This window comes from Chelonia mydas, chromosome 9, assembly GCF_015237465.2.
Source record: "Chelonia mydas isolate rCheMyd1 chromosome 9, rCheMyd1.pri.v2, whole genome shotgun sequence".
In the NCBI taxonomy this organism is placed as follows: domain Eukaryota; kingdom Metazoa; phylum Chordata; order Testudines; family Cheloniidae; genus Chelonia; species Chelonia mydas.
The window spans coordinates 55,064,966-55,083,210 of record NC_057855.1 but is presented as its reverse complement, the minus strand read 5'-3'; the positions used below and the strand labels follow the sequence as shown (position 1 = coordinate 55,083,210).

The following is an 18,245-nucleotide window of genomic DNA, read 5'->3' as shown; positions in this document are numbered from 1 at the left end:
ATCAGCAAGGATTTCACTGTTAAGCCAAGCTGGTTGGCTGCCATATTTACTATTCTATCTAGATGGTTTGTTCCTGCAACCTCAGTAAGGATGCTTTAAAATACAGCCAGCTCTCCTGAACTCCTTTCCCCCTCATGTTATTCTCCCAGGGGATCCTGCCCATCAGTTCCCTGAGGGAGTCAAAGTTTGCTTTTCTGAAGTCCAGGGTCCATATTCTGCTGCTTTCCTTTTTTCCTTTTGTCAGGATCCTGCACTCGACCATCTCATGGTCATTGCCTCCCAGGTTCCCATCCACTTTTGCTTCCACTACTAATTCTTCCCGGTTTGTGAGCAGCAGGTCAAGAAGAGCTCTGCCCCTAGTTGGTTCCTCCAGCACTTGCACCAGGAAATTGTCCCCCACACTTTCCAAAAACTGCCTGGATTGTCTGTGCACTGCTGTATTGCTCTCCCAGCAGATATGAGGGTGATTGACGTCCCCCAGGAGAACCAGGGCTTGAGATCTAGTAACTTCCGTTAGTTTTCTGAAGAAAGCCTCGTCCACCTCATCTCCCTGGTCCGGTGGTCTGTAGCAGACTCCCACCACGACATCACCCTTGTTGCTCACACTTCTGAACTTAATCCAGAGACTCTCAGGTTTTTCTGCAGTTTCATACTGGAGCTCTGAGCATTCATATTGCTCTCTTACATACAATGCAACTCCCCCAACTTTTCTGCCTTGCCAGTCCTTCCTGAACAGTTTATATCCATCCATGACAATACTCCAGTTCATAGATTCATAGATACTAAGGTTAGAAGGGACCATTATGATCATCTGGTCCGACCTCCCACACAACGCAGGCCACAGAATCTCTCCCACCCACTCAGTTATGTGAGTTATCCCACCAAGTCTCTATGATTCCAATCACATCATAATTCCTTGACTGTGCCAGGAATTCCGCTTCTCCCTGCTCGTTTCCCAGGCTTTTTGCATTTGTGTGTAGGCACTTAAGATAACTTGCTGATCGTCCTACTTTCTCAGTATGAGGCAGGAGTTCTCCCCTCTTCCGCTCTCCTGCTCGTGCTTCCTCCTGGTATCCCATTTCCCCACTTACTTCAGGGTTTTGGTCTCCTTCCCCCGGTGAACCTAGTTTAAAGCCCTCCTCACTAGGTTAGCCAGCCTGCTTGTGAAGATGCTCTTCCCACTCTTTGTTAGGTGGAGCCCATCTCTGCCTAGCAATCCTTTTTCTTGGAACACCATCCCATGGTCAAAGAATCCAAAGCCTTCTCTCTGACACCACCTGTGTAGCCATTCACAATTCGACGGTCTCTATCTGGGCCTTTTCCTTCCACAGGGAGGATGGACGAGAACACCACTTGTGCCTCAAACTCCTTTATCCTTCTTCCCAGAGCCACGTAGTCTGCAGTGATCTGATCAAGGTCATTCTTGGCAGTATCATTGGTGCCCACGTGCAGCAGCAGGAAGGGGGAGTGATCTGAGGGCTTGATGAGTCTCGGTCAATTTTCTTCACTGTCCTTCTGTCCCTGCTGCGCAGCCTGCTCTGATTCCTCAGAATGTTGTGCCCGCAGAAGCATATCCTGACGTCTGTCCAGGAAACCTTCATTTTCTCTTACGCAATGCAGGGTTAATATTTGTTTCTCCAGTCCTTGAACCTTCTCTTCCAATATGGAGACCAGCTTGCACTTTGTACAGACAAAGTCGCTTCTGTCCTGTGGAAGAAAGACAAACATGGCACATCTTGTGCAGGTCACAAGAGCTGATCGCTCACCATCCATATTACCTTCCTTCTAAGAGCTTCTTCAGCTGTTGCAGTTACTACTCACAGAAGCATGTAAGATGAAAGCCTCAGTGAGCTCTCCCAAGGTGAACTCCCAGGCAAACTCCCCCTGTTAGCCTCTCTGCTGTTCTACCTTTATAGTTAATAAATCTGTTTGTTTATTCTACCTGAAGCAGTGCATTTGGTTTGCAGTGTGTCAGAGACTTCCCTTAGGAGAACAAGCCTGGTACATATCAATTTCTTTGTTAAATTGACAAACTTATATAAGCTTGCAACGTCCAGTGGACATAACTGGACACTGCAAAATGGAGGTTCCTAGGGTTGTTTCTGGGACTGGAGATACTGGATAGTGTCATTCGCTTGCAAGTAGCTGGGAGCAGCTTACATGCCAGAGGCTGTGTGTGAACAGCCCAGGAGTGGGGGTTCTCACAGCAGAGCTGGGTAAGGCTGGCTCCCAGAGTCAAGGATTGGAGTGGCCTAGCAGATCAGTGGTCCAGACAACACCAGAGGGGAATGTCACACCCTTTATTTTAAGAACAACTCCATCCTCCTTCCTGGCTTGCAGTGTGAGGTGGAGGTTTGGTGTGTTTTAGGTGCTGGGTATGGGATTGCTGCTGAGTCCTCCTTTCCCATTTCCCACACTGGACTCTGGGGTGTAAATCAGGATAGATCCACAGCATAGTCAGTTATACAGCTAAGGATCTGTTAGCATACGTTGCTTTCATTTGCTGAGCTTGGCAGTTCAGTGACATTTAAAGATGCTCAGAAGACTTTGGGGAAGGGGACACTGAGAGATTAAAATGGTCCTTTGTTGGGGCCATCGTGTGGACACATTTGTGTGTGTGCGTGTCAGACATCACACTCACAAACTGACATGACACCAATATTTACAGGACGCCGTTAGAGCTCTGGCTCTAGGTATGTTCTGATTTGTGTCAGGAAGTCCCCATTGTTAAACTTAGTGTTTCATGTATTTCCTTTTCTCCTTTCACCTCCTCCCTTGTGTCTCGGCATATTCCTCTTTCTGGCCTGCACTTAAAACCTGACGCTATTTTTCCTTCTCCCAGGATGATTTAAGGACCCAGGTGATGAACCTGAACCGTCAGCTGAATGAAATGGCGAGTGACTGGGACCAGACCAGCAATCGCATCCTGCAGCTGCAGAAGTTGCTGGCAGACTCTGAGGAAGGCCAGTCATTCTCCTCTTCTCCCTCTGATTCCATAAGGCTCAGTTGATGCAGCTGGAGCAGACTTTGTCACTGGGACAGCAGGAGCACACAGGATCAGCTGTCCTCTCGTGTCAGAAGGGGCTAGCCCTGCTGGTCAGGCAGAACTGGAGAGGTTCTAATTTGGGATTGAAAAGTGATGCCAGGCAAGCCCTGACCTCATGGCCAGGATGCAGCCATCCCAACCCTAGGGATGGAGGGCGTGTGTGACTAGAAGATTAGCTACAGGTGTAAAGCTACAGGGGCTTGCCAAAAAATGCTCCTGCGACCAGAGCCCAAGAGTTATGTGGTAACAAGCAAGCCACTTCTGCTCTCAGTGCCTCTCTTTGTCCTCCCAGCCTTTATCCATAGGGATTGCAAGCTCCTGACCTTGGGGCAAGGCCAGACTTTCTTTGGCTTCCTGATGTGGTCAGCCCTGCCTTGCTTCATGGAGTCCAGGGCTGGGTTCCTGGCACATGGCTTCTTTGGGGTGATATCCCCATGAACTGATGCAGCAACCCTTAGATCCAGTGAACTCGCTGTTCACATGTAGCTCGGGAACTTCAGGAGGCTGAGTGACGGCTTGGCTGGATTGCTCCCCCAGCCATCGCAGAGATCCACTGGGGAAGCAGTGCTCTTCTCCCTCCCACAGATCACTGTGGGACAGACCCCCCACTCCGGTCAGAGCCCATTCCTCAATCCCCGCCTCTTCTTTCCCATACCCAGGCAAGCGAGGCATGGACGGGCGCCTGAGCAGTGCGCAGATGGCCCTGGCACTTCAGGAAGAGACCATTCGGAGAGTGGAGAGGGAGCACCATGACTTGGCAGAGCAGATCGCTACCCTGGAGTGCAGCATGCATGCCAGGCAGGAGAAGAACAGGGAGCTGCAGGTGCGTTTGAGCCTGCAAGGAGAAGGAGTAAGAAGTGCATGTTATGGGGCAGCCACCCATTAGGAAACAGGGAGGGGGAGCACTGTAAAAGTCACCAGTGGAAAGGGAGAGTCATAAGAACATAAGAACGGCCATATTGGATCAGACCAAAAGTCCATCTAGCCCAGTAACTTGTCTTCCAACAGTGGCCAATGCCAGATGTCCCAAAGGGAATGAACAGAGCAGGTAAACATCAAGTGATCCATCCCCTGTCATCCATTCCCAGCTTCTGGCAATCAGAGGCTAGGGACACCATCCCTGCCCACCCTGGCTAATAGCTATTGATGGACCTATCCTCCATGAATTTATCTAGTTCTTTTTTGAACCTGTTATGGTCTTGGCCTTCACAACATCCTCTGGCAAAGAGTTCCACAGGTTGACCATGCGTTATGTGAAGAAATACTTCCTTTTGTTTGTTTTAAACCTGTTGCCTATTAATTTCATTTGGTGGCCCCTAGTTCTTGTGTTATGAGAAGGAGTAAATAACACGTCCTTATTTACTTTCTCCAGGCCAGTCATGATTTTATAGAACTCAATCATATCCCCCCTTCGTCGTCTCTTTTCCAAGCTGAAAAGTCCAAGTCTTATTAATCTCTCCTCATACGGCAGCCATTCCATACCCCGAATCATTTTTCTTGCCCTTTTCTGAAGTTTTTCCAAGTCCAATATATCTTTTTTGAGATGGGGTGACCACATCTGCACAAAATTTTTCAAGATGTGGGCGTACCATGGATTTATATAGAGGAATATGATATTTTCTGTCTTATTATCTATCCCTTTCTTAATGATGCCCAACATTCTGTTTGCTTTTTTGACTGCCGCTGCACATTGAGTGGATGTTTTCAGAGAACAATGACTCCAAGATCTCTTTCTTGAGTGGTAACAGCTAATTTGGACCCCATCATTTTATATGTATAGTTGGGATTATGTTTTCCAATGTGCATTACTTTGTATTTATCAACACTGAATTTCATCTGCCATTTTGTTGCCCAGTCACCCAGTTTTGAGATATCTTTTTGTAACTCTTCGCAGTCTGCCTGGGACTTAACTGTCTTCGGTAGTTTTGTATCGTCTGTACATTTTGCCACCTCACTGTTTACCCCTTTTTCCAGATTGTTTATGAATATGTTGAATAGAACTGGTCCCAGTACACCCCTGGGGGAATCACTATTTACCTCTCTCCATTCTGAAAACTGACCATTTATTCCTACCGTTTGTATCCTATATTTTAACCAGTTACCAATCCATGAGAGAACCTTCCCTCTTATCCCATGACTGCTTACTTTGCTTAAGATCCTTTGGTGAGGGACCTTATCAAAGGCTTTCTGAAAATCTAAATACATTATATCCACTGGATCCTCCTTGTCCACATGCTTGTTGACCCCCTCAAAGAATTGTAGTAGATTGGTGAAACATGATTTCCCTTTACAAAAGTCAGGTTTACCAGCCTGTGTCATAAACATACAGCTGAGGGTAGCATAAAATCCCTCCATTACCTGTAAAGGGTTAAGAAGCTCAGATAACCTGGTTGGCACTTGACCAAAAGGACCAATAACTGAAGAAGATACTTTCAAATCTGTGGGGGAAGGTTTTTGTTTTGTGTTTCTTTCTGTTCTCTCTAGGACAGCGAGGAACCAGGGCAGGGAAAATACATCTCCTAAAGCCATACCTGAACTAAGCATCTAAGATTACAAATTGTAAGTAATAGGAAGGAAATGCATTAAATTATCTTTTGTTTTAGCTTGTGAATTTTCCCTAGGCTAAGAGGGAGGTTTATTCCTGTTTTTTTTTTTTTTGTAACTTTAAAGTTTTGCCTAGAGGGGAATCCTCTGTGTTTTGAATCTGATTACCCTGTAAAATTACCTTCCATCCTGATTTTACAGAGGTGCTGCTTTTACTTTTTCTTTATAACAAAGTTCTGCTTTTAAGAACCTGATTCATTTTTAGTGTCCTAAAAACCCAAGGGGCTGGTCTGTGCTCACCTTGTATCTCAAGTCTCCCCAAGAAAGGGGGTGAAGGGACTTGGGGAGATATTTTGGGGAACAGGAACTCCAAGTGGTTCTTTTCCTTGAATCTTTGTCTAATTCACTTGATGGTGGCAGTGATACTGTCCAAGGACAAGGAAGAATTTGTGCCTTGGGGAAGTTTTTAACCTAAGCTGGTAGAAATAAGCTTAGGGGGTCTTTCATGCGGGTCCCCACATCTGTACCCTAAAAATTGGCATCATATTAGCTATCCTCCAGTCATTTGGCACAGAAACTGTTTTAAATGATAGGTTACAGACTACAGTTTGTAGTTCTGCAATTTCACATTTGAGTTCCTTCAAAACTCTTGGGTGAATACCATCTGGTCCTGGTGACTTATTACTATTAATTTATCAATTTGTTCTAAAACCTCCTCTAATGATACCTCAATCTGGGACAGTTCCTCAGATTTGTCACCTAAAAAGAGTGGCTCAGGTTTGGGAATCTCCCTCACAACCTTGGCCATGAAGACCGATGCAAAGAATTCATTTAATTTCTCCACAATGGCCTTATCATCCTTGAGTGCTCCTTTAGCACCTCAATTGTCCAGTGGCCCTGTCAGGGTTCCTTCCCCACTCTGAACTCTAGAGTACAGCTGTGGGGACCCGCATGAAAGACCCCCTAAGCTTATTTTTACCAGCTTAGGTTAAAAAATTTCCCAAGGCACAAACTTCGCCTTGTCTTTGAACAGTATGCTGCCACCACAAAGTGATGTAGACAAAGAACAGGGAAAGGACCACTTGGAGTTCTATTTCCCCAAAATATCGCCCCACGCCCTTACACCTCCTTTCCTGGGGAGGCTTGAGAATAAACAAGATGAGCACAGACCAGCCTTGGATTTTTAACACCCAGAAAACCCAATCAGATTCTTAAAAAACAGAACTTTATTCGAAGAACAAAAAAAGATAAGAGAACAACTCTGTAAGATCAGAATGGAAGATAATCTTACAGGCAGTCAGATTCAAAACATAGAGAATCCCTCTAGGCAAAACCTTAAGTGACAAAAAGACACAAAAACAGGAATACACATTTCCTCCAGCACAGCGAATTTCACAAGCCAAAACAAAGAAAACCTAACACATTTTCTAGCTAGATTACTTACTAACTTTACAGGAGTTGGAGGGCTTGCATCCTTGAACTGTTCCTGGCAAAGGTATCACACAGACAGACAAAAGCCTTCCCCCCCCCTCCAAATTTGAAAGTATCTTGTCCCCTTATTGGTCATTTTGGGTGAGGTGCCAGCCGGGTTATCTGAGCTTCTTAACCCTTTACAGGTAAAAGGACTTTGCCTCTGGCCAGGAGGGATTTTATAGCACTGTATATAGAAAAGTGGTTACCCTTCCTTTTATATTTATGACAGGCCCCACTGGTCATTTAGCAGGCTTCCTGCTTCTGATGTACTTAAAAAAAATCTGCTATTAATTTTTGAGTCTTTGTCTAGCTGTTCTTCAAATTCTTTTTTGGCCTTCCTAATTATATTTTTACACTTCATTTGTCAGAGTTATGCTCCTTTCTGTTTTCCTCATTAGGATTTAACTTCCACTTTTTAAAGGATGCCTTTTTCCCTCTCAGTGCTTCTTTTACTTTGCTATTTAGCCACGGTGGCACTTTTTTAGTTCTCTTACTATGTTTTTTAATTTGCTGTATACATTTAAGTTGAGCCTCTATTATGGTGTCTTTAAAAAGTTTCCATGCTGCTTGCAGGGATTTTACTTTTGGTGCTGTACCTTTTAATTTCTGTTTAACTAACCTCCTCATTTTTATGTAGTTCCCCTGTGGTGGGTTCGGTCACAGAGATTCCCTTGGGACTGTCACCTGATATGCTGAAATGGCCTCTTAGCCAGTTTTCCCTGCTAGCTTTGGACTTCCAGAACCCTGCCTTGTTGAGCCAGACATGCTAACCTGTTGCAACACAGACCCAGAATCCGGGCCACGACCCCAAAGCTGCAGGCTTTAAGTGAAAACATCTCTGCAGTTACCTGACTCCAGCACCCAGACACCCAGTTCCCAATGGAATCCAAACCCCAAATAAATCCGTTTTACTCTGTATAAAGCTTATACAGGGTAAACTCATAAATTGTCCGCCCTCTATAACACTGATAGAGAGATCTGCACAGCTATTTGCTCCCCCAGGTATTAATCACTTATTCTGGGTTCATTAATAAACAAAAGTGATTTTATTATGTATAAAAAGTAGGATTTAAGTGGTTTCAAGTAATAACAGACAGAACAATGTAAGTTACAAAGCAAAATAAAGCAAAAACACACAAGTTTAAGCCTAATACATTAAGAAACTGATTACAGGTAATATCTCACCCTCAGAGATGTTCCAATAAGCTTCTTCCTCAGACTAGACACCTTCCTAGTCTGGGCCCAATCCTTTCCCCTGGTACAGTCCTTGTTAGTTTCAGCAGACATCTCAGGTGGTAACTAGGGGTTTACTCATGACTGGCAGCCCCCTTTGTTCTGTTCCATCCCCTTTTATTGCTTTGGCACAAGGCAGGAATCTTTTGTCTCTCTGGGTCCCCACCCCTCCTTCTAAATGGAAAAGTACCATATTTAAGATGGATTTCAGCATCAGGTGACATGGTCACATATCCCTGTGAGATCTCATTCTTCATTACCCACAGGCTGGCCCACACGTACACAGGAAGGCTTGCAGGTAAATAAACCTATTCACAGTTCATTGATTCTGAAGCACCCTTAATGGCTTCCACTTAATATGTTTACATCAGTAGTACAAGTTTACATTTTATTCTCCTAACTCCAGACATAGAAATGATACATGCAAACAAATAGGATGAACACAGTCAGTAGATTATAAGCTTTGTAATGATACCTTATAAGAGACCTTTTGCATAAAGCATATTGGAGTTACATCATATTCACATTCATAAGCATATTTTCAAAAAGCATATGGAGTGCAATGTCACATCCCCTTTCTGAAATTAAATGCTACTGTGTTGGGCCGCTGTGGTGTTTTCCCCACCACAGGGATGTTAAATTTAATTATATTATGGTCACTATTACCAAGCGGTCCAGCTATATTCCACGTCTTGGACCTGATCCTGTGCGCCACTTAGGACTAAATCAAGAATTGCCTCTCCTCTTGTTTCAGAGTAGCAGCCGTGTTAATCTGTATTCGCAAAAAGAATACTTAGAGACTAAGGTGCCACAAGTACTCCTCTCCTCTTGTGGGTTCCAGGACTAGCTGCTCCAAGAAGCAGTCATTTAAGGTGTCAAGAAACTTTATCTCTGCATCCCTTCCTGAGGTGACATGTACCCAGTCAATATGGGGATAGTTGAAATCCCCCATTATTATTGAGTTTTTTATTTTAATAGCCTCTCTAAACTCCCTGAGCATTTCATGGTCACTATCACCATCCTGGTCAGGTGGTCGGTAATATATCCCTACTGCTATATTCTTATTATTTAAGCCTGGAATTACTATCCATAGAGATTCTATGGTACAGTTTGGTTCTTTTAAGATTTTTACTTCATTTGATTCTACGTTTTCTTTCAGATATAGTGCCACTCCCTCACCAGCATGACCTGTTCTGTCCTTCTGATATATTTTGTACCCTGGTATTACCGTGTCCCATTGATTATCCTCATTCCACCAAGTTTCTGTGATGCCTATTATATCAATATCCCCATTTAATACTAGGCACTCTAGTTCACTCATCTTATTATTTAGATTTCTAGCACCGGTATATAAGCACTTTAAAAACTAGTCACTTTTTAGCTGTCTGCCATTACATGATGGAATTGAATGGCACTTTTTTTCTTTTGACTATTTCTCATCAGACCCCACCTATATTTTATCATCTTCCATCCTCTCCTCCTTATTAGGACATAGGGAATCTCCATTTATAGATCCTCCCCTAAGGGATGTCTGAACCATGTGCTCCTCCACACCTGTCGGCTTTCCCCCAGCCCTTAGTTTAAAAACAGCTCTACAACCTTTTTTAATTTTAAGCGCCAGCAATCTGGTTTCAGTTCGGTTTAGGTGGAGCCCATCCTTCCTGTATAGGCTCCCCCTTTTCCCAAAAGTTTCCACAGTTCCTAATAAATCTAAACACCTCCTCCCTACCCCATCATCTCATCCACGCATTGAGACCCTGCAGTTCTGCCTGTCTAACTGGCCCTGCACGTAGAACTGGGAGCATTTCAGAGAATGCTACCGTGGAGGTCCTGGCCTTCCATCTCTTACCTAGCAGCCTAGCAGCGTGAAGGGGGAGCAGGCACATGAGTGTGGAGGAGTGGGACAGCACAAGAGTGGGGAGCCGCAGTTGATAGGGCACTGGCCTGGGACCCAGGCAACCTGGGTTCCTACCACTGATCTGCAGGGTGACTTGGGGTTCGTCTTGGAGCCCCTTGTTTATTTAGACTGTTAGCTCTTTGGGACTGTCTTTAGGTGGCAGTACACATGAGAACTGACCTAGCCCACATGTCTGGCAGTGGCTAGTCCAGGGGTCCTGTTCTTGGTGGACAGCTCCAGGTGTTGCTGGGATACAGATTAGAATACCACTGGCCCTTTGATGAGCAGAAGCAGGCTTCAGGCCTTGCAGGTCAGTTTCCACTGGGAGCAGAAATTGGTGACGCAGAGTCACTCCCCTGGAGGAACCTCACCCAGTGTCCCTGGCACCAAGAGGCAGCTGGCATGGGCCTCTGTTTCTCCTGAAATCTCCTGGATGCTGTCTGCTTTACACACAGTGCCCTTCTCCTCCCCCACCACTGGGATTTACACCTGGAAACCCCTTAGATCAGACCAGCTGAGCTAGGGTCACATGGTCCCCAGGTGGCCTGTCCCTTAACCCTCCTTTTGTGCCGCTGCTGTGCAATGCAAAGGAACCTCAGAGCAGCTTTACCTGCCCATCGCAAGAGTGGTGCAAGCCAAGTCGCTTCCTTGCCCATGTGCAGGGCTGGTTATCTGCCCTATTCCTGTGACTTCTTCTGTGGAGAAGTCCCTCCTGGGTACTCATCCCTCAATGTTAGCTGCCGTTGCCATGGCAATTGTAGTAATTGTCCTTTTTTTCCCTGGTGCCACCCCTGCCCGAGGATGCTATAGTGCCCAGGTAAATAGTGTCAGTAACTCTGCGAGAGGCTGCATGGAGGTGCTCTTTCATTGCAGCGGTGCTGGGAGGGGTGGGCGGCAGAGTGTGTGGGGTTGGGGCATGTCAGTGGGACAGGGATCCCTTTCATAGTCTAGCTCAGGTCTGTGTGGGCAAGCAGAGCTCAATCTGCTACACTCCCTGGAACGGTGCCAGGGATGGATGAGCATGGGAGACTGCTCCATGGCTCCCTCCTCCATTGCCCAGGATGAGACAAGTTCTGCTGCACTGCTCGGGAGGGGTGGAGGGAGGACTGCAGACGTTCTCAGTGCACACCCTGGAGCTGAGCCTTTCCCCAGGGCCATGGAAGCTTCAGGGCACTTGGGAATGCAGGTGAGTAGGGGGACCAGTCTGCAGGGCATGGCCATTAAAGGAAACAGGCTGCCTATCAAAGAGACTGACCCCTTTACTGAGGCAGCCAGTAGGGTGCCCTGCCTGGAGACTGTGACTCACGACACTGTCAGTACCTGCGCCTGCTAGGCAGGACCCCACTGCCTGCTGCTGCTTCTCTCTCCCCGGTCTGGGAAGGGGGGGCTCACCAGTGTTCACTGGCTCTGCTCCTACCTTGAAGTCTCGGTCTTGTCCTGGATGACTCTAAAGGCAGAGGAGGCCTGGAATTACTTCAAGTCAAAGCTGCAGAAGCTATCAGAAGCCTGCATCCCAAGAAAGGGGAAAAAATTCATAGGCAGTAGTTGTAGACCAAGCTGGATGAGCAAGCATCTCAGAGAGGTGATTAAGAAAAAGCAGAAAGCGCAGAGGGAGTGGAAGATGGGAGGGATCAGCAAGGAAAGCTACCTTATTGTGGTCAGAACATATAGGGATAAAGTGAGAAAGGCTAAAAGTCAAGCAGAGTTGGACCTTGCAAAGGGAATTAAAACCAATAGTAAAAGGTTCTATAGCCATATAAATAAGAAGAAAACAAAGAAAGAAGAAGTGGGACCGCTAAACGCTGAGGATGGAGTGGAGGTTAAAGATAATCTAGGCATGGCCCAATATCTAAACAACTACTTTGCCTCAGTCTTTAATGAGGCTAATGAGGATCTTAGGGATAATGGTAGCATGACAAATGGGAATGAGGATATGGAAGTAGATATTACCATATCTGAGATAGAAGTGAAACTTGAACAGCTTAATGGGACTAAATGGGGGCCCAGATAATTTTCATCCAAGAATATTAAAAGAATTGGCACATGAAATTGCAAGCCCATTAGCATGAATTTTTAATGAATCTGTAAACTCAGGGGTTGTACAGTATAACTGTTAAATTGCTAACATAGTTCCTATTTTTAAGAAAGGAAAAAAAGTAATCCGGGTAACTATAGGCCTGTTAGTTTGACATCTGTAGTATGCAAGGTCTTAGAAAAAATTTTGAAAGAGAAAGTAGTTAAGGACATTGAGGTCAATGGTAAATTGGACAACATGGTTTTACAAAAGGTAGATCATGCCAAACCAACCTGATCTCCTTCTTTGAGAAATTTCAGAGTAGCAGCCGTGTTAGTCTGTATCCGCAAAAAGAAAAGGAGTACTTGTGGCACCTTAGAGACTAACAAATTTATTTGAGCATAAGCTTTCGTGAGCTACAGCTCACTTCATCGGATACATGCAGTGGAAAATACAGTGGGGAGATTTTATATGCACAGAGAACATGAAACAATGGGTGTTACCATGCACACTGTAACGAGAGTGATCAGGTAAGGTGAGCTATTACCAGCAGGAGAGCAGAGGGAAAAAAAATCTTTTATAGTGGTAATCAAGGTGGGCCATTTCCAGCAGTTGACAAGAACATGTGAGGAACAGTGTGGGGGGGGGGGAATAAACATGGGGAAATAGTTTTACTTTGTGTAATGACACATCCACTCCCAGTCTTTATTCAAGCCTAAGTTAATTGTATCCAGTCTGCAAATTAATTCCAATTCAGCAGTCTCTCACTGGAGTCTGTTTTTGATGTTTTTTTGTTGAAGAATTGCCACTTTTAGGTCTGTAATCGAGTGACCAGAGAGATTGAAGTGTTCTCCGACTGGTTTTTGAATGTTCTAATTCTTGACGTCTGATTTGTGTCCATTTATTCTTTTACGTAGTGACTGTCCAGTTTGTCCAATGTACATGGCAGAGGGGCATTGCTGGCACATGATGGCATATATCACATTGGTAGATGTGCAGGTGAACGAGCCTCTGATAGTGTGGCTGATGTAATTAGGCCCTATGATGGTGTCCCCTGAATAGATATGTGGACACAGTTGGCAATGGGCTTTGTTGCAAGGATAGGTTCCTGGGTTAGTGGTTTTGTTGTGTGGTTGCTGGTGAGTATTTGCTTCAGGTTGGGGAGCTGTCTGTAAGCAAGGACTGGCCTGTCTCCCAAGATCTGTGAGAGTGATGGGTCGTCCTTCAGGATAGGTTGTAGATCCTTGATGATGCGCTGGAGAGGTTTTAGTTGGGGGCTGAAGGTGATGGCTAGTGTCGTTCTGTTATTTTCTTTGTTGGGCTTGTCCTGTAGTAGGTAACTTCTGGGTACTCTTCTAGCTCTGTCATTCTGTTTCTTCACTTCAGCAGGTGGGTACTGTAGTTGTAAGAACGCTTGATAGAGATCTTGTAGGTGTTTGTCTCTGTCTGAGGGGTTGGAGCAAATGCGGTTGTATCATAGAGCTTGGCTGTAGACAATGGATTGTGTGGTTTGGTCTGGATGAAAGCTGGAGGCATGTAGGTAAGTATAGCAATCAGTAGGTTTCCAGTATAGGTCGTGTTTATGTGACCATTGCTTATTAGCACCGTAGGGTCCAGGAAGTGGATCTCTTGTGTGGACTGGTCCAGGCTGAGGATGATGGTGGGATGGAAATAGTTGAACTCATGGTGGAATTCCTCAAAGGCTTCTTTTCCATGGGTCCAGATGATGAAGATGTCGTCAATGTCAGCCACACGATCAGTGGCTCATTCACCTGCACATCTACCAATGTGATATATGCCATCATGTGCCAGCAATGCCCCTCTGCCGTGTACATTGGCCAAACTGGACAGTCTCTATGTAAGAGAATAAATGGACACAAATCAGATGTCAAGAATTACAACGTTCAAAAACCAGTCGGAGAACACTTCAATCTCTATGGTCACTCGATTACAGACCTAAAAGTGGCAATTCTTCACCAAAAATCTTCAAAAACAGACTCCAACGAGAGACTGCTGAATTAGAATTAATTTGCAAACTGGACACCATTAATTTAGGCTTGAATAAAGACTGGAAGTGGATGTGTCATTACACAAAGTAAAACTATTTCCCCATGTTTATTCCCCCTCCCCTGCCCCCCACTGTTCCTCACACATTCTTGTCAACTGCTGGAAATGGCCCACCTTGATTATCACTACAAAAGGTGGGGTTTTTTTCCTCTCTCCTGCTGGTAATAGCTCACCATACCTGATCACTCTCGTTACAGTGTGTATGGTAACACCCATTGTTTCATGTTCTCTGTTTATATAAAATCTCCCCACTGTATTTTCCACTGCATGCATCCGATAAAGTGAGCTGTAGCTCACGAAAGCTTATGCTCAAATAAATTTGTTAGTCTCTAAGGTGCCACAAGTACTCCTTTTCTTTCTTCCAGAAATTAACAGATTTTTTAGACAAAGGAAACACAGTGGATCTAATTTACCTAGATTTCAGTAAGGCATTTGATACAGTGCCACATGGGGAATTATTAGTTAAATTGGAAAAGATGGGGATCAATATGAAAATTGAAAGGTGGATAAGGAATTGGTTAAAGGGGAGACTACAGTGGGTCATACCGAAAGGTGAACTGTCAGGCTGGAGGGAGGTTACCAGTGGAGTTCCTCAGGGATCTGTTTTGGGACCAATCTTATTTAATCTTTTTATTACTGACCTCAGCACAAAAAGTGGGAGTGTGCTAATAAACTTTGCGGATGATACAAAGCTGGGAGGTATTGCCAATTTAGAGAAGGACAGGAATATCGTACAGGAGGATCTGGATGACCTTGTAAACTGGAGTAATAGTAATAGGATGAAATTTAATAGTGAAAAGTGTAAGGTCATGCATTTAGGGATTAATAACAAGAATTTTAGTTATAAACTGGGGACGCATCAATTAGAAGTAACAGAGGAGGAGAAGGACCTTGGAGTATTGGCTGACCACAGGATGACTATGAGCCGCCAATGTGATATGTCCGTGAAAAAACCTAATGCGGTCTTGGGATGCATAAGGCAAGGTATTTCCAGTAGAGATAAGGAGGTGTTAGTACCATTATACAAGGCACTGGTGAGACCTCACCTGGAATACTGTGTGCAGTTCTGGTCTCCCATGTTTAAAAAGGATGAATTCAAACTGGAACAGGTACAGAGAAGGGCTACTAGGATGATCCGAGGAATGGAAAACCTGTCTTATGAAAGGAGACTCAAGGAGTTTGGGTTGTTTAGCCTAACCAAAAGAAGGCTGAGGGAAGATATGATTGCTCTTGATAAATATATCAGAGGGATAAATACCAGAGAGGGAGAGAAATTATTTAAGCTCAGTACCAATATGGACACAAGAACAAATGGATATAAACTGGCCATCGGGAAGTTTAGACTTGAAATTAGACAAAGGTTTCTAACCATCAGAGGAGTGAGGTTCTGGAACAGCCTTCCAAGGGAAGCAATGGGGTCAAAAGACCTATCTGGCTTCAAGATTAAACTCGATAAGTTTGTGGAGGAGATGGTATGATGGGATAACATGATTTTGCCAATTAATTGATCTTTAACTATTCATGGTAAAAAAGCCGAATGGCCTATGATGGGATGTTAGATGGGGTGGGATCTGAGTTACTACAAAGAATTTTTTCTTGGATATCTGGCTGGTGAATCTTGCCCACATGCTCAGGGTTCAGCTGATCGCCATATTTGGGATTGGGAAGGAATTTTCCTCCAGGGCAGATTGGAAAAGGCCTTGGAGGTTTTTCACCTTCCTCTGCAGCATAGTGCACGGGTCACTTGCTGGAGGATTCTCTGCACCTTGAAGTCTTTAAACCATGATTTGAGGACTTCAATAGGTCAGACATAGGTGAGAGGTTTATTGCAGGAGTGGGTGGGTGAAATTCTGTGGCCTGCATTGTGCAGGAGGTCAGATTAGATGATCATAATGGTCCCTTCTGACCTTAATGTCTATGAATCTATGTCTGCTAAGGATCAGCTGGCCTCCATAGACAAATGTGCTTCTCTAGGGAGTGCAGAGACTCCCGGAGTGCCTCCAGAAAGGGCTTATCCATACACATTTATTCCCGGGCGACAGGTGACACGTGACACGGCTCCAGGCCAGGTTTACACCTCTGTAGAGCCCCACAGGCACCAGCTGCTGTGAGCTAGCTAAACCAGTGCCACCTCACACTGTTAGTTGCCCTGGTACTGTTCTGTGTTTAGACAAGGCCCTGGTGATTGCTCCCACTCCAGAGCTGCCAGGCTGCCCAGGACAGGCCCATCACAGCCCCCAGAACTCCATGGATCATCCAGTCCTGGCAAATTCCCCTTCCTGTTATCGCCAGTCACATTGGGAGCCTGATTCCCAGCCAGAGCTGCCCTTGATCTGTGTCCTCCCATCTTGCCCCCCATACCCTGCCCCACTACACACCTACACACCTTCTACCAATCTCTAGACACCACACACAGCCAAGAACCCTCCTAATATAGCACCCGGGGCTATCCCTGGACAGCACTGGGACGTGGGCCAGGCGCCAGGCTACTAGGCAAGTGCAGGGATGCCGCTGGCTTTTAACTGGGCATGCGTTAAAGAGAGTGTGGCAGAGCAGTGCACAGGGCAGGGAGCTGGCCTGTGGAGGGGTGGAGGCAGGCCAAAGCAGGTCAGGGAAAGCATGTGTGGGGGGAGCTGGGCAGGCTGACACAGGGAGGGGGCAGCATGCATGAGGGGAGAGAAGGCGCGTGAGCGGGGAGTGTGGAGGGGTGAGCCATGCGCGAGGGGGGAGTAGATGCTCGAGTGGGGAGCGTGATGGTCTGGCACATGGGGGGGGGAGCAGGCATGTGTGGGGGGAGTGTGATGGGCTGGCGCATGTGGAGGGAACAGGTGCCCAAGCAGGGAGCATGGAGGGATAGGCCAGTGCGTGAGGGGGAAGCAGGCATGCGAGCAGGGAGCGTGGAGGGGCAGGCCGGCGTGTGAGGGGGGAGCAGGCGCATGAGCAAGGAACATGGAGGGGCGGTCCGGGCCGGCGCACGGGGGACGAGCAGTGAGCGTGGAGGGGCGGGTTCGTGGGCTGGCTGGTGGGCAAGTGAGAGGCAAGCATGGAGGGGCGGTTCAGCATGCGAGGGAGGAGCAGGCTCGGGGACCGTGGAGGGGTGGGCTGGCATGCGAGCGGGGAGCAGATGCGCAAGCGTGGAGGGGCAGGCCAGCGTGCGAGGGGGGAGCGTGGAGGGGCGGGCCGGTCTGCTGTGCAAACGAGGAGCAGAGAGGGGCGAGCCGACGTGCACGAGGGGAGTGTGGAGGGGCAGGCCAGTGTGCTAGGGGGGAGCAGGTGTGCAAGTGAGGAGCATGGAGGGGTGGGCACGCACACGAGGAGGTAGCACACTGCAGGCAGTGGTGGAAAGGATGATACACGTTGCTGAGGTAGGTCACGTTTGTTTTTTAGGAGAAGGTCACTAGGCTGAAAGCCAAGGATATCAAGCTGGAGACGGACAAGCGGAGGCTGAAGGAAGTCCTGGAGGCAGCCGAGAATAGGGCCACCAAGCTGGAGCTGAGCCGTTGCTCCATGGAAGGGGAACTTCAGCGTGTCCAGCTCAGCCTGGTGGACCGAGATACCAAGATCCAGGCCCTGCAGGAGCAGGTCCAGGCCCTGCGCTGCCAGTTGGGGGACAGTGAGAGCAAATCAGCCAAGCTGCAGCTGGAGCTGGGCCACTTGGGTCACTCCCTGGCCCAGAAAGAGGATGAGGAGAGCCACCTGAAGGACAAGGTATGGAGCCTTTCCCAGGCACTGACTGATGCCTCCATGGGGTCCTCCACCCTTCAGGAGAACGTCTGCCAGCTGCAGAAGGCTCTGACAGCAGCGGAGCAAGACCGCCGGGTGCTCCAGGTAATGGTCCCCCCCCTTCTCCTCAGCACTGGGCAAGCAGGCAATGTGGGGGTGGGACTGAGCAGGGGAAAGGCATCAGCACAGCCACTGGCCCTTTGGACACAGTCGGGAAGGCCATTGCACTTGCTGAACCCACCAGTGTA

At 46.8% G+C, this 18,245-nt stretch overlaps 1 protein-coding gene across 1 annotated transcript in view; it reads left to right on the top strand.

Moving 5' to 3' along the window:
- Positions 1-18,245, top strand: part of CROCC2 (ciliary rootlet coiled-coil, rootletin family member 2) — a 212,359-nt gene that overhangs the window by 165,353 nt on the left and 28,761 nt on the right. The window contains 3 exon segments of the mRNA XM_043522756.1: positions 2,843-2,963; positions 3,706-3,869; positions 17,662-18,102. Coding sequence (XP_043378691.1) covers positions 2,843-2,963; positions 3,706-3,869; positions 17,662-18,102 — 726 coding nt within the window.